This window comes from Vulpes vulpes, chromosome 9 (genome assembly GCF_048418805.1).
Source record: "Vulpes vulpes isolate BD-2025 chromosome 9, VulVul3, whole genome shotgun sequence".
Taxonomy (NCBI): domain Eukaryota; kingdom Metazoa; phylum Chordata; class Mammalia; order Carnivora; family Canidae; genus Vulpes; species Vulpes vulpes.
In genome coordinates this window covers 99,531,985-99,554,185 of record NC_132788.1, presented here as the reverse complement: position 1 = coordinate 99,554,185, position 22,201 = coordinate 99,531,985, and the positions used below count along the sequence as shown (strand labels likewise).

The 22,201-nt window shown below is 45.6% G+C and overlaps 1 protein-coding gene and 1 long non-coding RNA gene across 2 annotated transcripts; both read left to right on the top strand.

The window, feature by feature from the left end:
- Window positions 1-1,752: 1,752 nt before the first annotated feature.
- On the top strand, window positions 1,753-20,391 carry LOC140593958 (uncharacterized). The gene is made up of 3 exons (XR_011994459.1): window positions 1,753-1,882; window positions 19,724-19,879; window positions 20,183-20,391. It is a non-coding gene; the product is annotated as an uncharacterized lncRNA (long non-coding RNA).
- Window positions 6,584-7,531, top strand: LOC112913136 (olfactory receptor 1f45-like). Its single transcript, XM_025989726.2, has one exon. The coding sequence runs from the start codon at window positions 6,584-6,586 to the stop codon at window positions 7,529-7,531; it is 948 nt and encodes a 315-aa protein (XP_025845511.2).
- Window positions 20,392-22,201: the final 1,810 nt, after the last annotated feature.

Here is a 22,201-nt window from a genome sequence, read left to right as displayed (position 1 = left end):
CATGTGGCCCACAGCGCTTTCTCAGCCAAAGCTGGCTCACCTTTGGCCACATATCTCCATGGTGGTTGGTTTTTATAGATGAGTAGGAAGAGAGGGAGATAGACAAGGTAAGCAAACAGCAAGCAGGGGGCCCTGGAGTCTCCAGCCAGGCCTGCTCTGTGACCTCAGGGAAGTGATTTTGCCTCTCTGGGCTCGGTTCATCTGTCTGTCTAATGAAAACAAACCAAAACAGGAAGTGTCCTGGGAGTGTAAGCCCTGCTCAGGTTCCAGCTTCTGGGTCCTCACAACAGAGCTTGAAGAGCTTTGGAACAAGAGAGACTGCGAGGTGTGTAGTTGGTGTTCTTCCCAAGGCTTCCTCATCCTAGAAGTGGAGGTAAAAGGGCCTTTCTGGAGGATTAAGTAAGACAAAACACATCAAACTCTTTACCATGGTGTGTAGTGTGCAGGAGGTGTGTAAGAAATGTTAACTGTTACCAGCAGGTGATGGGGAGCCAGTGCAGGCTTCTCAGCAAGAGAGAGGCAGGTCATTTCACAGTGGTGGTGGCCATTATGGAGGCTCAACCAGAAGAAGAAGCCTGGCCTCAAAGCACCCAGAGGAGGGGCAGGGATGAAGTGAAGAGTGGTGAGATGAGAAGCTGGGGCTGGGGCTGGGGTGGGAGACTGGGAGGAGACAAAGAAGAGGAAGTTCAGGTAGAACCATAGGGATGCAGGGCGTAGGAGGAAGCAGAGGAGGCCGCCGACCACATCTCTGACCCAGGTGCCTGGGGGTCACCAGGGCCAGTGCTCAGCCTGGGCACAGAAGGCAGAAAGAATTGGGGGTAGATGCTGGGCGGGGCTTGACACGGGGTCTCTGGGAGCCAGGGTAAGTTCAGCAAAGCAGGAGCACCAAGAGGTGTGTCTGCAACCTTGGGATGGGACCTCAAGGGACACAGTGACTTTGGCCAGGGAATGAGGTAGAATCCATCATTCACTTATCCACCCATCTGGACTCGGTCTCCTATGAGTTCCTGAGGGTGGTGGGGACGTGTGTGTGTGTGTGTGTGTGTGTGTGTGTGTGTGTGTGTGTGTGTTATTGCAGGCACTCAAAAGACATAGATCATACTTCAAGCTGGAGTCTGGCTTGTATTCATCATCCAGATTAAGAAGTAAAACGTCTGTTTACATCCCCCCTCTGTTCCCATGCTCCCATACTGCCCGTGTCACACCCCTTCCTCCCTCTCCCTCCTTCCTCTAACTCTGAGAGAACAAACATCCTATCACTAGTGTTGTTCACTCCCATACACATTTTTGCACCTTAACTACATGGGACATATCCACGAAGGATCCACAGAATTGTGTGCGTGCCTCTAGACTTTACCTGAGCAACATGATTCGATGCACACCCTTCTATGTTTGGTTCTTCTGTTCATGCTTTTGAAATTCATCCAGGTTGGTGAGAGCCTTTCCACATGTCTTCCATTTCTCTGACTATAAAAATGTCCACTGAGTAAGAGTGTGCCGTTGGATGTATGCACCCCTATTGTGTGGGTGAGCACTACTCGTTCCAAACGTCCTTGAACCTATCTCACCACATACCTTCTAGAGAACTCTTCTGTGGTGGATGTGCAGGGTCAGGAGGGGGTTGTGTGTGTTTGCTGGCATCTCAGAATTCCCATCCACACCTTGGGAAATGCCATATTGAAGATGCCCCATAGATGGTCAACAAATCAACAAGCAAGTGAAACATGGCACATTTACTTCCAGGTCAGGGGAGGAGAGAGACAGTGCAGCAGGCAGAGGGACCCAGGGAAGAGGCTCTGCTTCAGGTCCAGAGAACACAGTCCCAGGAGGACGAATTGCAGCAGCCATGGTGTGTTGAGCTTCGGAGATGGAAGGATTTGAGGTGGGTCCCGACATCTAGGAATGGCTTTTTAAAGGCAGAGGGCTCAAGGCAGAGGAAACAAGTGCATGGGTTTAGAGGAAGGGCCAATTGGACACCTCTGTGTGGCTGGAGGACAGTGCCATAAGCAGAAATTGGGGAGGTCCGCAGGGGATTACCTTGTACGAGTTGTCTTCTTTCATTATTTTGGTTTAGATTCTGCACATAAGAGATACCATGCAGTATTTGTCTTTTTCTGCCTGGATCATCTCACTTAGCACAAAGTCCTCTTGGTCCATCCTTGTTGCCACAAATGGTAGGATTTCCTTCTTTCCTGTGGCTGAACGATATTCCAGTCGTGTATATGCTATATTTTCTTGACCCTTCATCCACCTACAGACACTTGGGGTGTTTGTATAACTCACCTATTGTGAATAACACAGCGATGAACATGGGATTGCAGATAGCTCCCAATTATTGTTTTCACTTCCTGTTTAGTTTTTCAAGAAATCTCCACATTGACTTCCATAGCAGCTGCACCAGCAGTTGGAATTGTACTTTACATATTATGGAGAGGAGGGGGCTATGTGAAGGACAAGATCTAGTTTACCTCTGTAGGAGCTACTCCTGCCAGCTCAATGAAGATGTTATTTTAGGGGCCCGAAGTGGAAAGTAGAGCCATGTGGATATCTGGGGAAAAGAATGTTCTAAGCAGAGAGAACAGACAGTGCAAAAGTCCTGAGGCAGGAGCATGCCTGGCTTGTTCAAGAACCATCATGACACCAGAATGAGTGCAATGTAGAGTAGGAGGTGAGATCAGAGATGAGGACAGAAAGATGGAGGGAGGGACAGTTCAAGGTGATGGCCGTTAGGTCACTTGCAGTTTCCAACACTAAGATTTTTCTCTTAACCTCAATACTGTTGTTCAAGGTGCTAAAAGTCCTCTCTCACCTTCTCCTGAACAAACTATTTAAGAAAGCAGAGTCCTATCTCTCATAACCCTGTCTGAGATTTTTATATATTCAATACCTCTCCATGTGATAAAGCTTTAGCAATGTTTAATTCTCTTATTTATTTGAAAAGCTTGATTTTATTAATATTTGTCCCGCAGATCTTCACAAATATACTTTGGTCCACACTTTGAAGTCAATAAATGGATTTATTTTTACTCTTGTCACTAAACAACAAATTCAATTTAATAAAATGTATCTTTTTAATTTTTTATTTATTTATGATAGGCGCACAGTGAGAGAGAGAGAGAGAGAGAGGCAGAGACACAGGCAGAGGGAGAAGCAGGCTCCATGCACCGGGAGCCCGACATGGGATTCGATCCCCCGTCTCCAGGATCGCGCCCTGGGCCAAAGGCAGGCACTAAACCGCTGCGCCACCCAGGGATCCCCAATTTAATAAAATTTAGTTGTGAACCCCGTATAGTCTCCCAACCCCTACACCTGAGGATTGATACTTATTTTGTTGAATTTCAGAGAGTGTCCTACGTATCTTCATTCCTGTAATATCTCACACTTCTGTCTCAGAGGGGTTTTCTCACTTATTTTCAGGCATTCAGTCCTTTTTACATATCAAATTATCATCAGCTTTAATAACCCAATCATTCCTTTCTTATAAAACCAGATAAATGTTGATGACACTGTTAGAATTGCATTTATTTAATTTAATTAATTTATTTGAGAGAGAGAGCAAGAGCATGAGTTGGGGGGCAGAGGGACAAGCAGATCCCCTGCTGAGCAGGGCCCCCCACGCAAGGCTCAACTGCAGTTCCTAAGATCGTGACCTGAACCGAAGTCAGATATAATCAGCTGAGCCACTCAGGTGCCCCTAGAATTGCATTTATTAAAGGCAACTCTTTTTTTTTTTTTTACTTGAAATATTTTATTTTAAATTTTTTATAAATTAGTTTTTATTGGTGTTCAATTTGCCAACATATAGAACAACACCCAGTGCTCATCCCATCAAGGGCCCCCCTCAGTGCCTGTCACCCAGGCACCCCCACCCCCGCCCACCTCCCCTTCCACCACCCCTAGTTCGTTTCCCAGAATTAGGAGAGACTCCTATTAAAGGCAACTCTTAAAAACTAAAAGCAAACCAAAAAATACACCTTTATTTTCTAAGTGCTGGCTCCCTTCCCACAATTATTAGTGAGAAGAATTTACAAGACCCGACACAATTGCCAGGCTATTCCTTGCAGACTCGGGTCCTCAGGTTGTCATTTGTGTCCATATACAATTCCAATTTTGGCCATTTCAATCCCCAGCTCTTCAGGTACATTGTTTTATTCTCTGTGTGTTTATTGGACGCATGGTGCCATATGTAAAGTTTTAAGAGGCATATTTAAAGTGCTCCGTTTTAGTTGTATCTTCTCTGTATCATCCAGAAAAAGCTGAACAAAGAGATTTGAATGATACCAAATTAAAACATCCAGAAAGTTCTGCATATTTTGCCTGAAACTCTGGACTTACATTATATCTGTGAATTTCACTTTTTAAAGTAAATTATGAAAAACTCCTGTAGTGAAATTGATCATGGTTGAGGTTTTTCCTAGTTGAGTAATTGTTTACCAAAATGGTTCTCTTTTCAGGAAATGGGTTTTTCCACAAGCAAATCCACGAGTCTGAATGGTGGTGTTGTGTCCATTTTGATAGTATGATTTTTGATGTTTTATTGATTATTTCATATCTGGAAAGTCTCAGTTACATTCAACCATACATCAGAGTATGTTAAAAGGCATATTGCTTTCCAAATGCTTTATGTCTGCTTTACCAACATACTTTGACATAAAACAGTTTTTTTCTAGTAGCTTTTTATTATTCCAGTGTTTTTTAGTGCGACACTTAATAACGATATTCTTTACATCTTTCGTGATTGACTATTACAAATTTTCTTTATTTGAACCCCAAATGAACTAAACACGAGTGCCATTCAGATGAAATCATTTAGGTATCAGCATTTCCAACCTCAGTGAATAGCTTGTGAGCAGTACTTGGAACCAATATTTCTTTCACCTGTTACTATAAACTACACATATTTTTGTTGTTAAATAATTGTTTGCAAAAAATATAAATGAGTTGTCATATTTTACAGTGAGCCTTACGCAGAAGCAAAACTGTTTCAGGTTGTTTGGACTTCTTCTAGCATCAGATGTTGCAAGGCTACAATTCACTGTGACTATCATTCCTCCTCTGTTCTCCCACAAATTCAGGAGATACTGTTCATGATATATATATTTTTAATTATCTTTAAAATTATTTATTTGGGAGAGAGAGAGAAGGGGAGAAAGAAAGGGAGAGAGAGAGAGTGGTAGAGAGAAGCAAACTCCCCTTTGGGCAGGAAGCCCAAAAGAAGGCTCAATTTCAGGACCCAGGAAAACGATCTGACCCTAAGGCAGACACTTAACCAACTGAGGAACCCAGAGCCCCCTGCTCATGATATTTAATAGGAACACTAAAAATCCAAGCTCTGTGCCTTTTCATTCTGGATCCTTTCCTTTAATGTTTTATTGTAAACTTGATTTGATCATTATCCAAACATTGCACATTTATGCAAAAATTATAATGCGCATGTGTAAACACCGAAGTAAATCTTAACTATCTAAAACCAGAGCCAACCTCAGCTTTGAGAATACTGACAAACTGGTCCCTCTCCTATAGGGCAGAGCATTTTGTAAGCACAAGACCGAGCTGCTCACAGTGGTGGCCAAACTGGCAAAAGTTTTGCAAAAACTTCAGATGTTGCTGGTGTATCAAAGTTCATTCCAAATTTTGATAACAATGAGCTTGAAATACTGAGTTTATTTTATAATTAGTGCTGTCAATTTTACTATTCCTTGGAAGTACTATAAGAGTTCTAGCCTGTGCCCAATACTTCTATATTTTGCAAATGGACAACTATACTGGCACATACTGGCTGCATACTAGCCATGGAGTGGCGATAGCAGGTCATGGTTGCTCTTGACATGCAAGGACAGGCAATATTTTTGAGCGATATTGAGGTTCAGGGAAGCAGAGAAAGGGGGCAGAAGCTGGAGGACTATTTGGAATAAAGAATGGAAGGATGGCATTCTTCATTCTCAAGGATGGAAGAAATTCTGGAATCCTTGAGTCTTACCTTGGATCCTCCCCAAAGCAGGTCCTGTCTGAGTTAAGGACTTGAGTACAGATAGTATGTTTAGGAGGTGATCCCAGGAGATCCAATGAGCTTTGGGAAAGAGAGACAGATGGGCAGATTCCCATGTGGGGCAGCTAAGGGATGAATCTCTATGGATCCCCAAGAGAACACACTTCAGAACGGCCTTACTGGGGAGTGATGAAGCCAGGGGAGCCACCCAACAAGAACAGGTCCTTTGCCAGATATAAGTCACTCCTGGGGATGTTAATGCCCACATTTCCGCATTACCCCGAGTACAGGCTGCGCTCGCTACTGTACCCAGATGACACCCTGTGGCATAGAGGTGTAGGGATTGAGGGTAAGAAATGGTCTGAGAGTGTGGCAGCTGTCCACCCAACCTGCGGGTGGGGTGGGGAGAATGAATGCTGTGTTCGATGATGGAAATATCGCAGCAAACAGGTAGGAGGGTGAGTGGGTGGGGTCCTGTTGCAGGAAAGAGTGGGAAGAATTAATGAATGTCTGAACTAACAAGAGAGGATGAAATTCGGGTGCAGTGCAAGGTTTCCAAGGAAACCCTTGGGTTTCCTTTCTGATTGATCCAGGATGGCCATGGAAGGCGCAAATCTCACTTCAGTCACTGAGTTCCTGCTCCTGGGCCTTTCAGAGAACCCCAAGCAACAGCAGCTGCTGTTCATACTCTTCCTGACTATGTACCTGGTCACGGGGCTGGGAAACCTGCTCATCATCCTGGCTATCGCCACTGACCCCCGACTCCACACGCCCATGTACTTCTTCCTGGCTAACTTGGCCTTTGTGGACATTTGCTTCACCTCCACCACCATTCCCAAGATGCTGGCCAACCACGTGTCAGGACACAAAGGGATCCCTTATGCGGGCTGCCTGACCCAGATGTTCTTCTTCATCTGGTTTGCTGGCATCGATAGCTTCCTGCTGGCTGCCATGGCCTATGACCGCTACGTGGCCATCTGTCACCCTCTGCACTACACCACATCTGTAACGCCACAGCTCTGTGGACTCCTGGTGGCTGCATCCTGGACTGCAGCCTTCGGGAATGCCCTAACCCACACTGTATTACTGACTCGCCTCTCGTTCTGCACCCACAACCGGGTTCCCCATTTCTTTTGTGACCTCAGCCCTCTGCTGAAGTTGGCCTGCTCTGACATCTTTCTCAATAATATAATGGTGTACACTGTGGGCGCCCTACCCATCATCACACCCTTTGTGGGCATCTTGGTCTCCTACACACGCATCTTTGCCACGGTGCTGAGGATCCCTTCCACCAGAGGCAAGCAGAAAGCTTTCTCCACCTGTGGCTCTCATCTGTCTGTGGTGTCCCTATTCTACGGGACACTCATTGGGGTTTATTTCAGCCCAATGTCCTCCCACACGGCCCAGAAGGACACAGCCGCTGCGGTGATGTACACCGTGGTCACTCCAATGCTGAACCCCTTCATCTACAGCCTACGCAACAGTGACATGAAGGGGGCTTTGGGGGCCCTCATCAATAGGAAGCCAATTTTTAGTCAGTGACCACAGCCCTGGGATGTTTGAGTGCCCTAATCCAGGGCCCGTCTGTATGAAATTTCCCTCCACAGTCCCAATCTTAGATGTTTCCTTCTTATTCACTCCTGTTTATTGCCTCATTCTTCCAACAATTATTCCTTGAACATCTACTACAGTGTAGAAACTCTCTAAGGGCTGAGGGTCCAGCAGGGAACAAACAAAATCGCTGACCTTGTAGCACTCACACTGCAGCCTGAGGAACACATCACAATTAAAAGGAAGTGCTCAGCAAACTAGAGAGACCGGGATACAAGCCCCACTTTGGTTAAGGTTCAGGCAATAATCTGCTATTATAAAAAGACGCAAATGCAGAGGCTCAAAAAGTCATATGATTTTGCAAACTGAACTCATTTCTTTCTGTAACAGCATAGTTCCTTCCAAAAACTAGAGTAGACATCTGGTCTACTTGTCTCTACTTAGTTCATTGCTAGGCAACCTATCCGATGGGGTTTCCTAGCCAGAGTTCTTGTGTTTATTGATTTTGCAATATTTGCTTCCTTGAATTACCTTTTTTTTTTGTCACTCAGTTGATGGTCATCTGAAACAATAGCTTTGGGCAGGAGGTAAGATCCTTATTTATGCTGTTTTGAAAGAAAGGAAGCTGTTGGGTCTTCTAATCTTGTTGTTAGACAACCCGTGTTGTTTCTGACTTTGAAATGTGGCCAGTTCTTGTCTATGATCATCTCTTTCTTGTGATTCCTTCCTTCAAGCAGCAGGAAGCAGCCAACTCACACTGATATTATAGCTCTTTCCAATCAGTTCTAGAAACATGGGCTCAGTGAACATATAGGATCTACTTCCCAAGTTATCACCAGTGATGGTATTACCAGATATTCATGGCATACAAGGGTCTCCAGCTTTCCAGGATAAAATATTTGTTTTTTTTAAAGATTTTATTTATTTATTCATGAGAGACACACACACACAGAGAGAGAGAGAGAGAGAGAGAGAGAAGCAAAGACCCAGGCAGAGAGAGAAGCAGACTCCATGCAGGAAGCCCAATGCAGGACTTGATCCTGGGACTCCAGGACCATGCCCTGGCCCAAGGCAGGCACCAAACCGCTGAGCCATGCAGGTATCCCCTGGGGATGAAATATTTGTATCCTTACCACCAGACCACTCAGCTCATGCAACTAATTTTTCATTCTTGTGATGTCAGCATCTCACTTCAGATACCAGTCTCTGTATTTGTTAGGATGAATAGCGAATGTGCTGTATTAGTTTCCTGGGGATTCTGTAAAAACAAAACAAAATAAAAACCCAAAACCGAGTTGTCTCACACAGAAATTTGTTGTCCCACAGTTCCAGAGGAGACCAGAAGTTCAAAATCAAGGTGCTGGTAGGTTGATTCCTTCTGAGGCTATGAGGGAGACTCTCCCTAGCTGGTGGGAATTGGTGCTTTGCTGGCTAGCTTTGGTGTCCCAAGACTTGCACATGATGCTTCTTCTCTATGTGGCATCCTCCTTGCATGCATGTCTATCTCCAATTGTCAGCTTTTCATAAAGACACCAGTTCTTTTGGATTAGGAGCCCAACCTAGTGTAGTATGACATCATTTTAATAATCATTTTAATGCAACAATCCTATTTCCAAGTAAGCTCAAATTCAGAAATACTGGGGATTAGGACTTAAGATATGAATTTGAGGAGGGAATGTAATTCAACCCATAACATTTGCTTAAAAAAAAGGACTAGAAAGGAATATGGCTTAAGTAAGGTAAAAGTTCATTTTTCTCTCATGTACCAGTTGGTGTTCTAGGTCAGTCAGTGACTCTGCTTTAAATCATTCACAGATGCAGGTTCCCCATGTCACTTCTGGCCCATTTCCCAGAAATCGTTATTACAATATTATTACAAAAAAAATGAATCAGAGAGCACAGGGGAGGCAAACACTCAATCTCAAAGTGCCAAATACTTCTCACATCCCATGCCAGGCTACACCTAGCTGCAAGAGAGGCCAGGAAGTGTGGTACAGGTTGCCAGGCTGTGATTCTGTTACTACAGAAGAGAGAGAGAGTAGATTTTTGTCCAGAGTTAGCAGTCCACTTTCCATCCCTCTAGCCATCAATTACATGCATGCAGGCTTATCCTCACCCAGAGAATCTACTTAACACCCAACCTTGAAGACAGCCCGAAGTCCCATCTCACTGATGCATTCAACTTAGTCAAAATCTCTGGCTGATACACAGCCTTCTTCACCGCAGTGGAATGTTTCCCAGTGACCCAATAATTTGGAAACTAAAAGTCCATTTATCTGGCCTCCCCTCACCCAATATACAATGTAAGACCCACCTGCTACTCCATTATAATCATCAAGTCTCATGGGGCAGGATTCATTTAAGAATTCCCTGCCTGTGAACCTGAACATGTTCTTGGGCTAGCTGGGGGGAGTTTCCATTGTCTGTTGCTCACTCTGATCTCTGGGTTTGCCACCTCCTCCGTTACCCTCCATGACCACATTTATATTTTTTTAATAATAAATTTATTTTTTATTGGTGTTCAATTTGCCAACATACAGAATAACACCCAGTGCTCATCCCGTCAAGTGCTCCCCTCAGTGCCCATCACCCATTCACCCCCACCCCCCGCCCTCCTCCCCTTCCACCACCCCTAGTTCGTTTCCCAGAGTTAGGAGTCTTTATGTTCTGTCTCCCTTTCTGATATTTCCTATCCATTTCTTCTCCCTTCCCTTCTATTCCCTTTCACTATTATTTATATTCCCCAAATGAATGAGACCATATAATGTTTGTCCTTCTCCGATTGACTCATTTCACTCAGCATAATACCCTCCAGTTCCATCCACGTTGAAGCAAATCGTGGGTATTTGTCATTTCTAATGGCTGAGTAATATTCCATTGTATACATAGACCACAGCTTCTTTATCCATTCATCTTTCAGTGGACACTGAGGCTCCTTCCACAGTTTGGCTATTGTGGACATTGCTGCTAGAAACATCGGGGTGCAGGTGTCCCGGCATTTCATTGCATCTGTATCTTTGGGGTAAATCCTCAACAGTGCAATTGCTGGGTCGTAGGGCAGGTCTATTTTTAACTCTTTGAGGAACCTCCACACAGTTTTCCAGAGTGGCTGCACCAGTTCGCATTCCCACCAACAGTGCAGGAGGGTTCCCTTTTCTCCGCATCCTCTCCAACATTTGTGGTTTCCTGCCTTGTTAATTTTCCCCATTCACACTGGTGTGAGGTGCTATCTCATTGTGGTTTTGATTTGTATTTCCCTGATGGCAAGTGATGTGGAGCATTTTCTCATGTGCATATTGGCCATGTCTATGTCTTCCTCTGTGAGATTTCTTCTTTTGCCCATTTCATGATTGGATTGTTTGTTTCTTTGCTGTTGAGTTTAATAAGTTCTTTATAGATCTTGGAAACTAGCCCTTTATCTGATACGTCATTTGCAAATATCTTCTCCCATCCTGTAGGTTGTCTTTTAGTTTTGTTGACTGTATCCTTTGCTATGCAAAAGCTTCTTATCTTGATGAAGTCCCAATAGTTCATTTTTGCTTTTGTTTCTTTTGCCTTCGTGGAGGTATCTTGCAAGCAGTTACTGTGGCTGAGTTCAAAAAGGGTGTTGCCTGTGTTCTCCTCTAGGATTTTGATGGAATCTTGTCTCACATTTAGATCTTTCATCCATTTTGAGTTTATCTTTGTGTATGGTGCAAGAGAGTGGTCTAGTTTCATTCTTCTGCATGTAGATGTCCAATTTTCCCAGCACCATTTATTGAAGAGACTGTCTTTCTTCCAATGGATAGTCTTTCCTCTTTTATCGAATATTAGTTGACCATAAAGTTGAGGGTCCACTTCTGGGTTCTCTATTCTGTTCCATTGATCTATGTGTCTGTTTTTGTGCCAGTACCACACTGTCTTGATGACCACAGCTTTGTAGTACAACCTGAAATCTGGCATGGTGATGCCCCCAGCTATGGTTTTCTTTTTTAAAATTCCCCTGGCTATTTGGGGTCTTTTCTGATTCCACACAAACCTTAAAATAATTTGTTCTAACTCTCTGAAGAAAGTCCATGGTATTTTGATAGGGATTGCATTAAACGTGTAAATTGCCCTGGGTAACATTGACATTTTCACAATATTAATTCTGCCAATCCACGAGCATGGAATATTTTTCCATCTCTTTGTGTCTTCCTCAATTTCTTTCAGAAGTGTTCTCTAGTTTTTAGGGTATAGATCCTTTACCTCTTTGGTTAGGTTTATTCCTAGGTATCTTATGCCATTGGGTGCAATTGTAAATGGGATTGACTCCTTAATTTCTCTTTCTTCAGTCTCATTGTTAGTGTATAGAAATGCCATTGATTTCTGGGCATTGATTTTGTATCCTGCCACGCTACCAAATTGCTGTATGAGTTCTAGCAATCTTGGGGTGGAGGCTTTTGGGTTTTCTATGTAGAGTATCATGTCATCAGCGAAGAGGGAGAGTTTGACTTCTTGTCAATTTGAATGCCTTTAATGCATGACCACATTTAAAGTCAACATAGAAGTTGATGCCTTTCTTAGAAACTCTGCAGCCATCATAGATTGATTCTTCTGGTGCAAATTAGAGCAAATTGGTTTGTTTTAAGGCTCAAAAAGGCATAGGCTGGGCTCTTGATTTCCAAGGAATTCTCTAGAACATTTAGGAGGCCAAGTTTGCTTTGAGTTCAGTAACCACACCCAAAGGTCTTTCCTGGATAGAATTTTTGCATTCCTTGATTTACTCAGATCTGTCTATCATGTTAATGGTTGCTACTTGAGGTCATTTGAAACAAAGGTCTTGAGTGGAATGGTGTGCTGGTCTCAGCCTACTAATAGTGATGCTCTGGCTGGGAACGCCTGAGGCCCTCACCTGGCCTGTGTTATTTGTGGGAGTTCCCACAGACATTTCCCCTCCGGAGTCAATATCGTGGTGGAACCAGCCTTCCTGGTTCTTATTATGGCTGTGGGATGCACCTCAGTAACAAACACCAGGAAACTTTGAAAAAATATTTATTACTGATTTTCCTAGAAGGTACACAGCACATCTGGGGGCCGTGCAGCAAGGTTGTGGGGAGACAGAGCACAAACCTCGGCCTCTGCATTTACTAGGATCCTTGGATGACGTGTCCAGGGTTTCAAGGGTTCACTCTGTATTGGCTAAGTTAAGCATTAGAGTAAAGGTACCTGGCTGACTCAGTCAGTGGAGTATGCAACTTTTGATCTCGGAGTTGTGGGTTTGAGCCCCATACTGGGTACAGAGATTACTAAAAAAATACATTTAAAACCTTAAAAAAAATGTCTTTAAAGTTAAGCATAAGAGCAGGAATTAGGGAGTGGGGAGGGAAAAGTGGGGTCTCTCAAGAGGTTAGTTACCAAGATTATTCAGAGCTTTCTAAAAGACAAACTTCATGGTGAGGGTGTCCTAATTCCTCACCTGGTTGTTCTGCTAGTAGCCCTGTCATTCTGATGGCAATACATTTCTTCAGGATGGATGAATTATTTGGCCATGAAAAAAAAAAAAAGGAAATCCTGCCATTTGCGACAGCATGAATGGCCTGAGGGCATTATGCTAAGTGAAATGAGTCAGGTAAAGAAAAACAAATACTGTTTGATCTCACTTATATGTAGAGTCTAAAACAAAACAAACAAAAAAGAAAAAAATTCCTAGATTCAGAGGACTGATTGATGGTTGCCAGAGGCTGAGGGAGAGTGATAGGGAAAGTGGGTGAAGGAGGTCAGAGGTACAAACTTCTAGCTATAATATAGTCATCAAGCAAAGTATCCAGTGTGGTGACTGTAGTTAACTGTATTGTATATCTGAAAGTCTCTAAGAGAATAGGTCTTAAAAATTCTCGTCACAAGAAAAAGTAGTATACCTATGTGTGGTGGTAGATATTAACTAGACTTATTGTGGTCCTTCACAATATATACAAATATCGAATCATTATATTATACACCTGAAACTAAAAACAAAACAAAAAAAAAACAAGCAAGCAAACACAACAATCTGAGTTAGGACAAGACTCAGCAAGCTATAGCCTATGGGCCAAGTCTAGCCCATCCCGTTTTGGTAAATAAATTTGGATTGAAATACACTTTTTTAAAAATGGACATCTTTTGAAATGGATGCCTCAGCACTTAAAGGCTTAAGTCAGCCACTCCCCCTGCAGAAGGCAAAGCCCCACATACCACTGTTTCAGAAATCAGGATTCTGGAGCTTCTCCAACCCTTTGAGGACACTCAGCTATGGACTTTTATGCCTCTGTAGGCTAACGCTCGTTCCCCCAAGTCCACATCTTTCTAGTAACACTTTGCAAAAATTGGCAAGGAGCCAACAACTCACAGTGATTTCCTGTTCCTCCTAATCTCTTCATCTAGAGATGCAGGCTTCGTAACCATTTGACTGATCTTTCAAATTCTCAACAATTACAGTTTCTCCTTGCCTTTGACCTAAAGAGGATACCCAGCTTTCTAGCTTGAAATCCTGTGTCCTCACAACCCAGCCATTAAGATAATGTCATCAACTGCTATAGCAGCACCTCACTTTTAAAACAAATTAGTACCTCAAGTTTACATTAGGATGAGGCCAAAGAAGTTATTTGAGGGTTTTTTTTTTTAAATAAAAACAATCCTACAGCATTTATTGTCATCTGGTAATAACATAAGGGTAACAACATGAACAAGGTCTTAGAACTATACTCCTAACAAAGGACAACTAAAAAAAACCAAACTATTGTCTCTTCAACAATTTCTCACTTCGTTGGTCATTTTTTTTTTAAGTCGTATTTATTTTAAGTCATCTCTACACCCAGCGTGGGGCTTGCACTCATGATCCCAACATCAAGAGTCACATGCTCCGCTCACTGAGCCAGCCAGGTACCCCTGATCATTTCATTTGGAGCAAAATAATATCATCTCCTTTTAGCATGATCCAAATCAGTTGTTCTCTTGACTCTTTTTTTTTTAAAGATTTATTTATTTATTTATTTATTTATTTATTTATTTATTTATTCATGCTAGACACACAGAGAGAGAGGCAGAGACATAGCCAGAGGGAGAAGCAGGCTCCATGCAGGGACCCTGATGTGGCACTCAATTCCGGGACTCCAGGATCACGACCTGAGCTGAAGGCAGATGCTTAACCCCTGAGCCACCCCAGGTGTCCCTTGATTTTGTTTTAGAATGAATCTCTTTGAATCATCTACTACAAGGTCCCTATACTCATCAAAACCAATCATGTAGCCCTCTGTCCACACATTCACTTGCTTATATATAAAGCCACTCCTGAATCCAAAATCTCTTTCAGAAGTATCTGAAAATGATGCGTTGTACTGTCACCTTCTGTGTTTTAGCCTTGATCATAGTATGCCTGGTGGAAGCTCACAGGGACCATACTAATCCTCTTTTGAGACTTTTTTTTTAATTTTTATTTATTGATGATAGTCACAGAGAGAGAGAGAGAGAGAGAGAGAGAAAGAGAGAGCAGAGACATAGGCAGAGGGAGAAGCAGGCTCGATGCACCGGGAGCCCGACGTGGGATTCGATCCCGGGTCTCCGGGATCAGGCCCTGGGCCAAAGGCAGGCGCTAAACCGCTGCACTACCCAGGGATCCCATCTCTTGAGACTTTTTCAAATGATAGACTTACAGAAAAAAAAATCAAGTACATAGTAGTACCTTTGGTACACAGATATGGCCTTAGCAGACTGGAGATGGCTCCTTCCCTATATTCCTTCAACCCACCCATAGTTCACCCGTCAGATGGTTCCCATTACATGCCTACGATTTCCAACAGAGCATTCACCCCCTTGGGGCAGACCAGGAGCTCTAGAGCATCAATGCCTAGAGGGTAAACATCAGCCAGTGATGGTCAACAGTTGGTAGGCAACTGCCCCTTGCTTCCTGATCTTCAGTTAGGTGACTCTAAACTGTCTGTGGAGTAAAGGTTAGAAGTTGCTCAGAAGATCCCAAGAGGAACCAATCCCCAGTTGCTCATAGAAGTGGCTTACTCATGAATGAATCTCCTCTCCCTGTCTCCTTTCCCCATTCTCTCAACAGGCTTCTAGGACCATCTCCCACAAATCCTTGTTTTGGGGTCTACTTTTTGGGAAACCCAAAATAAGACATGCAGATAAAGGTAGAGGTGTTGTAGGAGTGACTGAAGCTTGTAAACCCTGAGATAGTGCATCTAAAACACTCAGCGCCTGGCACATAGTAGGTTTTCAACAAATGTTATTATTTTTTTTGCTTTTTAAAATTATAGAAAAATACATGAAACAAGAAATTTACCATCTTCACCATTTTTAAGTAGCACTGAGCACATTCACATGGTTGTGCAACCATCACCACCATCCATCCCCAGAACTCTTCTCGTCTTGCAAACTGGAATTCTGTTCCCATTAAACACTGACTTCTCATTCCCTCCCCCAGCCCCTGGCGCCCACCATCCTCTTCCTGTCTCTATGAATCTGACTCTTGTAGGGACCTCCTATAAGTGGGGTCAAACCGCATTTATGCTTTTGTGACTGGCTTCTTTCACCCTGCATGACGTTTTCAAGGTTCATGCATGCTGTAGCCTGTGAATTTCCTTCCTTTTGAAGACTGAATAATCCATTGTATAGATGTGCCACGTTTGTTTATCCATTCATCTGTCAGTGGACACGCGGGTTGCTTCCAGCTGTTGGCTTTGGTGAATGATGCTGCTGTGAACGTGGGTTCACACTGCTGTTGTCACTTTTTTTTTTTTAAGATTGTATTTATTTGAGAGACAGAGAACAAACAGGAATGGCGGCGGGAGAGAGAGAGAGAGAGAGAGAAGAAGAAGACTCCCCACTGAGCAGGGAGCCTGACCCAGGGCTTGATCCCAGGACCCTGGGATCATGACCTGAGCCGAAGGCAGCTGCTCAACCACTGAGCCACCCAGGCGACCCCTATTGTTACTTTTTATCATCCATTCATTCAAAGTCCCAGGAATTTTGATATGCCAATGTTCAAACTGAGGGTATTTCAGGAATCATTTCCATATAATGTGGGAGTAGAGAGGGATTCCTCAAAAAAAGATAAAAAAACAAACAGACTTCCTGAGTCAAAGAAGGCAGCTTTGCTGGATGCTCAAGATGTTGGTCCTTCCTAGAAGGAGTGGTTCTCAACAAGAAGGACAATTTAGACTGCCCCCTCTCTCCCAGGGGACATTTGGCAATGTATGGGAACATTTTTGGCTTGTCATGACTGGGGGTGGGGTGCTAATGGCATCTAATGGGTGGAGACCAGGGATGCTGCTCCGCATCCACTGCACAGAACAGCCTTGAACTATGGAGAATGATCTGGACCCAAATGTCAATAGTGCCAAGATTGAGAACTAAGCCTTAAAAAGATGGCACGCTTTAACTCTTATTGCCCCATTCTACACTAGCTCAGAAAGGCAGCAGCAGAGATGAGACCTCAACATGCTATTCCAGGATCTCATGGGAGACACCTTGGTGACAGGTGACATCAGAGAAAGCAAATAGGTATCAAGAACTATGAAGGGTCTGGGATTTCACCCTACTTGCAAGTTGGCAATTTAACCGGCCACCGATATGGATGCCTGCAGAAGACACGAGTCTCCAGGGTCGGAGACAGAAGACTTTATTACTTGTGGTGCAGGCAGCATGAACTTCCTATTTGTCCTGGTTCCTCCTGAGTCCCACAGAGACCACGTGGGTGAACCCAGATAGCCACTGGATGCAAATTGTGTTTTACTACAGCTGAGGAACTCCAAGCTGACAAACCCCAGTCCTTTCTAGTAGATTACAGACAAACCTGCCCTACTTATATCTCAGAGGGAGGCATTATCTTTTTTATATGGACAGTAAACAAACCTGCCCTCTGCTCTGCAGTAAGAAATTCTCTGTCTTCTATGGCTGTTTGCTCTACAAACATCCTTGAAAAGATAGCCAGAAAAAAATGTTGCCCACACCACTGCTTGTGAGCTATACAGAAATGCCAAAGCCTCAGAGAGTTGTTTCTCAATAGCAGTAGCAGTGACACCCAATGGGTGGTGACCATTGTCTGTAAGGGTAACTGGGGCTGGAAGCTGGGGTCAGCAGCATCCCTGGTCTCTACCCATTAGATGTCTGCGAGCACAGAAGGCTGCCCAGGGTACAGTGTAGTGGTTCAGTGAATAGACTCTAGAGCCAGTCTAGACAGTCTGGCTTCAAATCCTGGTTCTGTTACTTTTTAGCTGTGTGGCCTTGAACAAGGACTTGACCTTTCTGTGCTCCAGTTTCTCCTGCTATATAATGGTAATAGCTCTTATAAGGTTATGTGAAAATTAATATATGAGCTTACATATGCAAGGCACTTAGAAGAGTGTGAGCAGATTGAGAGCCACGTCGGTGTTAACTATAATTATTATTAATTATCATGACAATGCCACAGAGCTTGTGGTCATGCCTGTTTTTTGGCATTTGTGGGCAAGCTCTGTAACCCACACAGTTCCCTTGGAGTCTGTCTCAGAGATTTCTGGGAGGACACAGGCACCTTTGCTCCCTCCTCCCCACACTGACTTAATAAACAGGGCAGTAGGGCTGCAGTGGTGGTGGTTTCAGGTCCCAGGGAATCAGTCAGGCTTCAGTTCGAATCTTGGCTTTACCATGTGCTTTCTGTGTGACTGTGGTGAACAGTGTCCCTGTGGAGGGGACTCCAGGTTCTTACTACACAAGGGTCTGGATAAAGGGTCAATGAATCTCCCCTCACACAAGTACCACACACACACACACACACACACACACACACACACACACACACTGCATGTGACCCACCCGGTATAGACTCTGGGTCATCTTTGCCAGTGCCATTTTATCATTGTTGTCATATTATTATCCAATGAGAAAGACTCCAGAGGGTATAAGATGAGACCTTTGCTCTTTTCCACCAATACTAAGTTCATCCTGGCCCTCTCGGTCTTTCTGCATGCCTCAAACTCCAGGAGACACATCGCCCCCCGCCCCCCCCACCCCTGCATACTCTCCTCTGCCATCTGATGTTTGAGGGCTCATTTCCCACCTACCACACTCTTCCCACCTGTCTCTCCAGTCAAGACATACGCCCCTCCTGTCAGACCTTCTCATCTGTGGTTTTATGTATGCAGCACCTGTTTCTACCACCCCACCTCTCCATCCTCCTTCAGACCTGACTTCAATTGCCACCTCCCCAGGGAAGGCTTTCCTTACTTCCATCCAAGACCAGTCAGGTCCCCCATGCTGCACACGCCATTAACATTTTATCAGACATGCTCAGTGCCTACCTAGGCACCCTGGGCTCCCACTGTCCCCCCTGGCATGGAAGGCCTCCTTCCTGCACCTGCATGGGAGTGGGGGAGGGGGAAGGTGCCCCATGCAAGGGCACCCACTTCCACACATAAGCTACTTTCAACCAAGGAGGTTGGGGATTGGTGGATAAATACCCATTTTTCACCACCACCCCCACCACCCCCACCACCATTGCCCACCCCCATCAACCCCTAGGACTCTGAGGAGTGTTCTGTGCTGCGCCGCCAGAGGTCTCCTGTGGGACTGCACCCTGTTGTCCAGAGAAGTAACCGGCTTCAGTAGGGCAGCCTTTACTGGCCTCCTTCCCTTCTCTGTCTCACTTTCCCACCCTCTACCCATGTTTCCTTGGGTTGCCTCCAAAATAAATTGTTTGCCCTCAAATTCTTGCCTCAGCATCTCCTTCTGGGGGAGTCCAACCTAAGGCAGCAGTTTGCCCTATTACAATGAATTCCATATCTATTTGTAGTTGTTGGTCATCTCTCCCCCTGGATTGAGTCCGGTCCACTGCCATGTCTTCAAAGCCCATATAGTGTCTGGCACATAGTAAATGCTCAATAAATGATCCCAAGTTTCACGGCTGTGAGGTGGCCAGAATGGCAGCTGGTCACTCGACGCTCACCAGCATCCACAAAACCCATTGTTGGGGGCGGGGCAGGAGTTGACTCCTTCTGAGCTGTAAAGGCCCCACATGCCCCACAGCCTGGACAGCTGGGCCAGCCCCCCAGGAACCCTGGATGACCCTTTCCAGCCCTGGTCATCACTCCTCGGGTGTCCCTGGAGCAGACACGCAGAGAGGGCACAAGTCCCAAGGCTGCAGGGCAGCCTAGTTGGGCTCTAACACCATTCCCGGCCTCTTTCTCCCCTACCCAGTATCAGATTCCCCCTCAGGGAGCTCCCTGAGCAAAAGGACATTCCAGTGACGAGGGTCTACCCTACAAGGCCACGGTGCTAGCCAGCAGCTCCTGAGGGAGGGATCCCTTTCCTGTGCCGCTAGTGTCAGGCCTGGAATTAGCCACACCACCTGTGGTAAGGCTGGTCTCGGGGACTCCCAGGAGGCAGGGGTGGGGTAGCGGGTGGGGTGAGGGATGGGGTGGAGGGAGGAGGGAGATGACCTCTGATGACTCGGTCTGAGACAGTCAGAGGATAGGAGAAGGGCACAGAAAGACATGGGGGCAGGGCATCTTAGGATCTCCCTCTGACTCTGTCTAGAGGCACCCGGGTCCGGTTCCAGCTCTGCCATTCACAAGATGGGTGACCCTGGGTGGGCGACTCTGGGTCTCAGGCTTCCTCCTCTGTAAATGGGAATAAATACAGTCTTCTCCCTCCCAGGGTTCAGAGGCCTGAAGTGAGTTGCTTTGAGTGGAGTACTCGGCATGGCACTAGGCACAGCACGTCATTATCTATCCCAAGTCTTTCAATCATCACTGACATTCTCCAAGACGCAATTATGATGGTCTGTTTGTATCATAAGAGGAAACCAGGTCTGTGCAGCCAGGACGTTGGGAGGGGTGGGGTATGGGAGAGAGATGGAGACAGAGTTGGGGAGGGATCTGGGCTGAGTCCCCTTGATTCCTGAACATGGGGAGAAGCCAATGTCCTTGGAGTATGAGAAAGGTTCCAGAATGTTCAGTTTGCTACTGTTTGGGCCCCAATGCTGGTGGGGGAGGGACAGGACTTCTCAACGTGACAAAAAAAGGAAGCTGGCTTAAGATGGGCAGAGAGAAGCAGGGACTCTATATCTGGGCCTGACACCCGTGCTCCCCAGCGATGCTGGCCACTGCCCAGTCCCTCCTTATCCCACTCCTTCTGTGGTCTTGGGCAGGAAACACAGAAGCCTCAGTCCTATGTCATCCCACATGGAAGCTTTGATGGTGGGTTGCATAGGGGTCCAAGGCTCTGTCTAGGTGTCCAGGAGGGCTTTCTGGAGGAGGAGCCATCTGATCTGGACTTTAAAGGATGAATAGAGGGGCACCTGGGTGGCTCAGCCAGTTAAGCGTCTGCCTCCAGCTCAAGTCATGATCTCAGGGTCCTGGGGTCAAGCCCACATTGGGCTCCCTGCTCAGCCGGAGAGTCTGCTTCTCCTTCTACCCTCCACCCCCACCCTGCTCTGCTTGTTCACTCTGTCTCATGCTCTTTCTCCCAAATAAATAAAATCTTTAGGGAAAAAAAATAAAGGATGAATAGAGTTTCCTAGTGGAGAAGTATGGGGTACGGGCAGTGGTATGTGAATGCATAGAGGTAACCATTCACTTTAATTAACAAGAGTTCTCTGATCTCCTAGAGGACACCCACAGACAAGGCTGAGGCACAGGCCCGCCCCAAAGCAGCTCACAGTCCAGAACTGACAACAGAACAACGTACTGTGCACACACAGGCAACAGAACAATAGGAGGTGCCACGTTCTGAAACGTGAAAAGCTCTCAGTGTTCATCACATGAAAAAATGAGTGAATACACCTTTCTGAAGGCAGATTGTTGGAGGATAGAGGAAAAGCGCAACGAGGTGTGGGAGGGTACTCCTACCTACAAAGGCCTGGAGGTGGGGAAACCACAACTCCGCTTGGGAAGCAGTATTGGGGAGGAAGCAGTGGGTAGGAGTCTGGGTGACAAGATGAGCTAAGGCCACCTCCTGTTCCAGTGGTGCTGGGGAGCCACAGACAGACACTGAGCGGGGAAGCGAGAGTGGTGCCATCTAAGGAGGGCATCAGGGCCTGGTCTGGGCTGGCCTTGGCCTCCAAGAATTTCCAAGGCATGATGCAGGTCAATCTCACGCTGGTAATGCTGGCCCACAGGGGCAGGGTTGATGACAGAGAGACAGACATAGGAGAAGACAGAAGGACAAGGGAAGAATCTGAAAGGATAGAGAGACAAAGACAAAGATATACAGAGAGAATCCGAGAGAACAAGACCACGAGAGATGGGGAGACAGGGAAATGAACAAACATGGGGTGGAGAGACACAGAGACAGAGAGAGACACAGAGATGCTCATTGGAAAGGAGACCGGGGGAGAAGATGATGAGTCAGACTTGCCAGAAAGAAGGGGATAACCCAGGGAGCCCCCAGGGCAGTGGGAGATGGGATGGAGTTCTGACTCCCAACACCTGGAGGCAGGACCAGAGCAGAGAAGGGGGGACAGGTGCCTCCCCACCCTACCTCGCCCCTACCCTGCACCCACATGCAAGCCCTCTTCTGTGCTCCCCAGCACAGGTGGGCAAATTGAGGCCGGGCGATAGGTTGCCAGGGTCCTCCTGAGCCAGCGCTGTGCCCGCACGCCCACAAGGGACCTGTGTCACCAGGTTAAAAATGGAAACGGGTCGGGCTTTTTCTTTTCTTTTTTTTTTTCCTTTG

Coding starts and splice junctions, on each gene's coding strand:
- LOC112913136 (XM_025989726.2), top strand. CDS start 6,584: ATGGCCATGGAAGGCGCAAATCTCACTTCAGTCACTGAGTTCCTGCTC.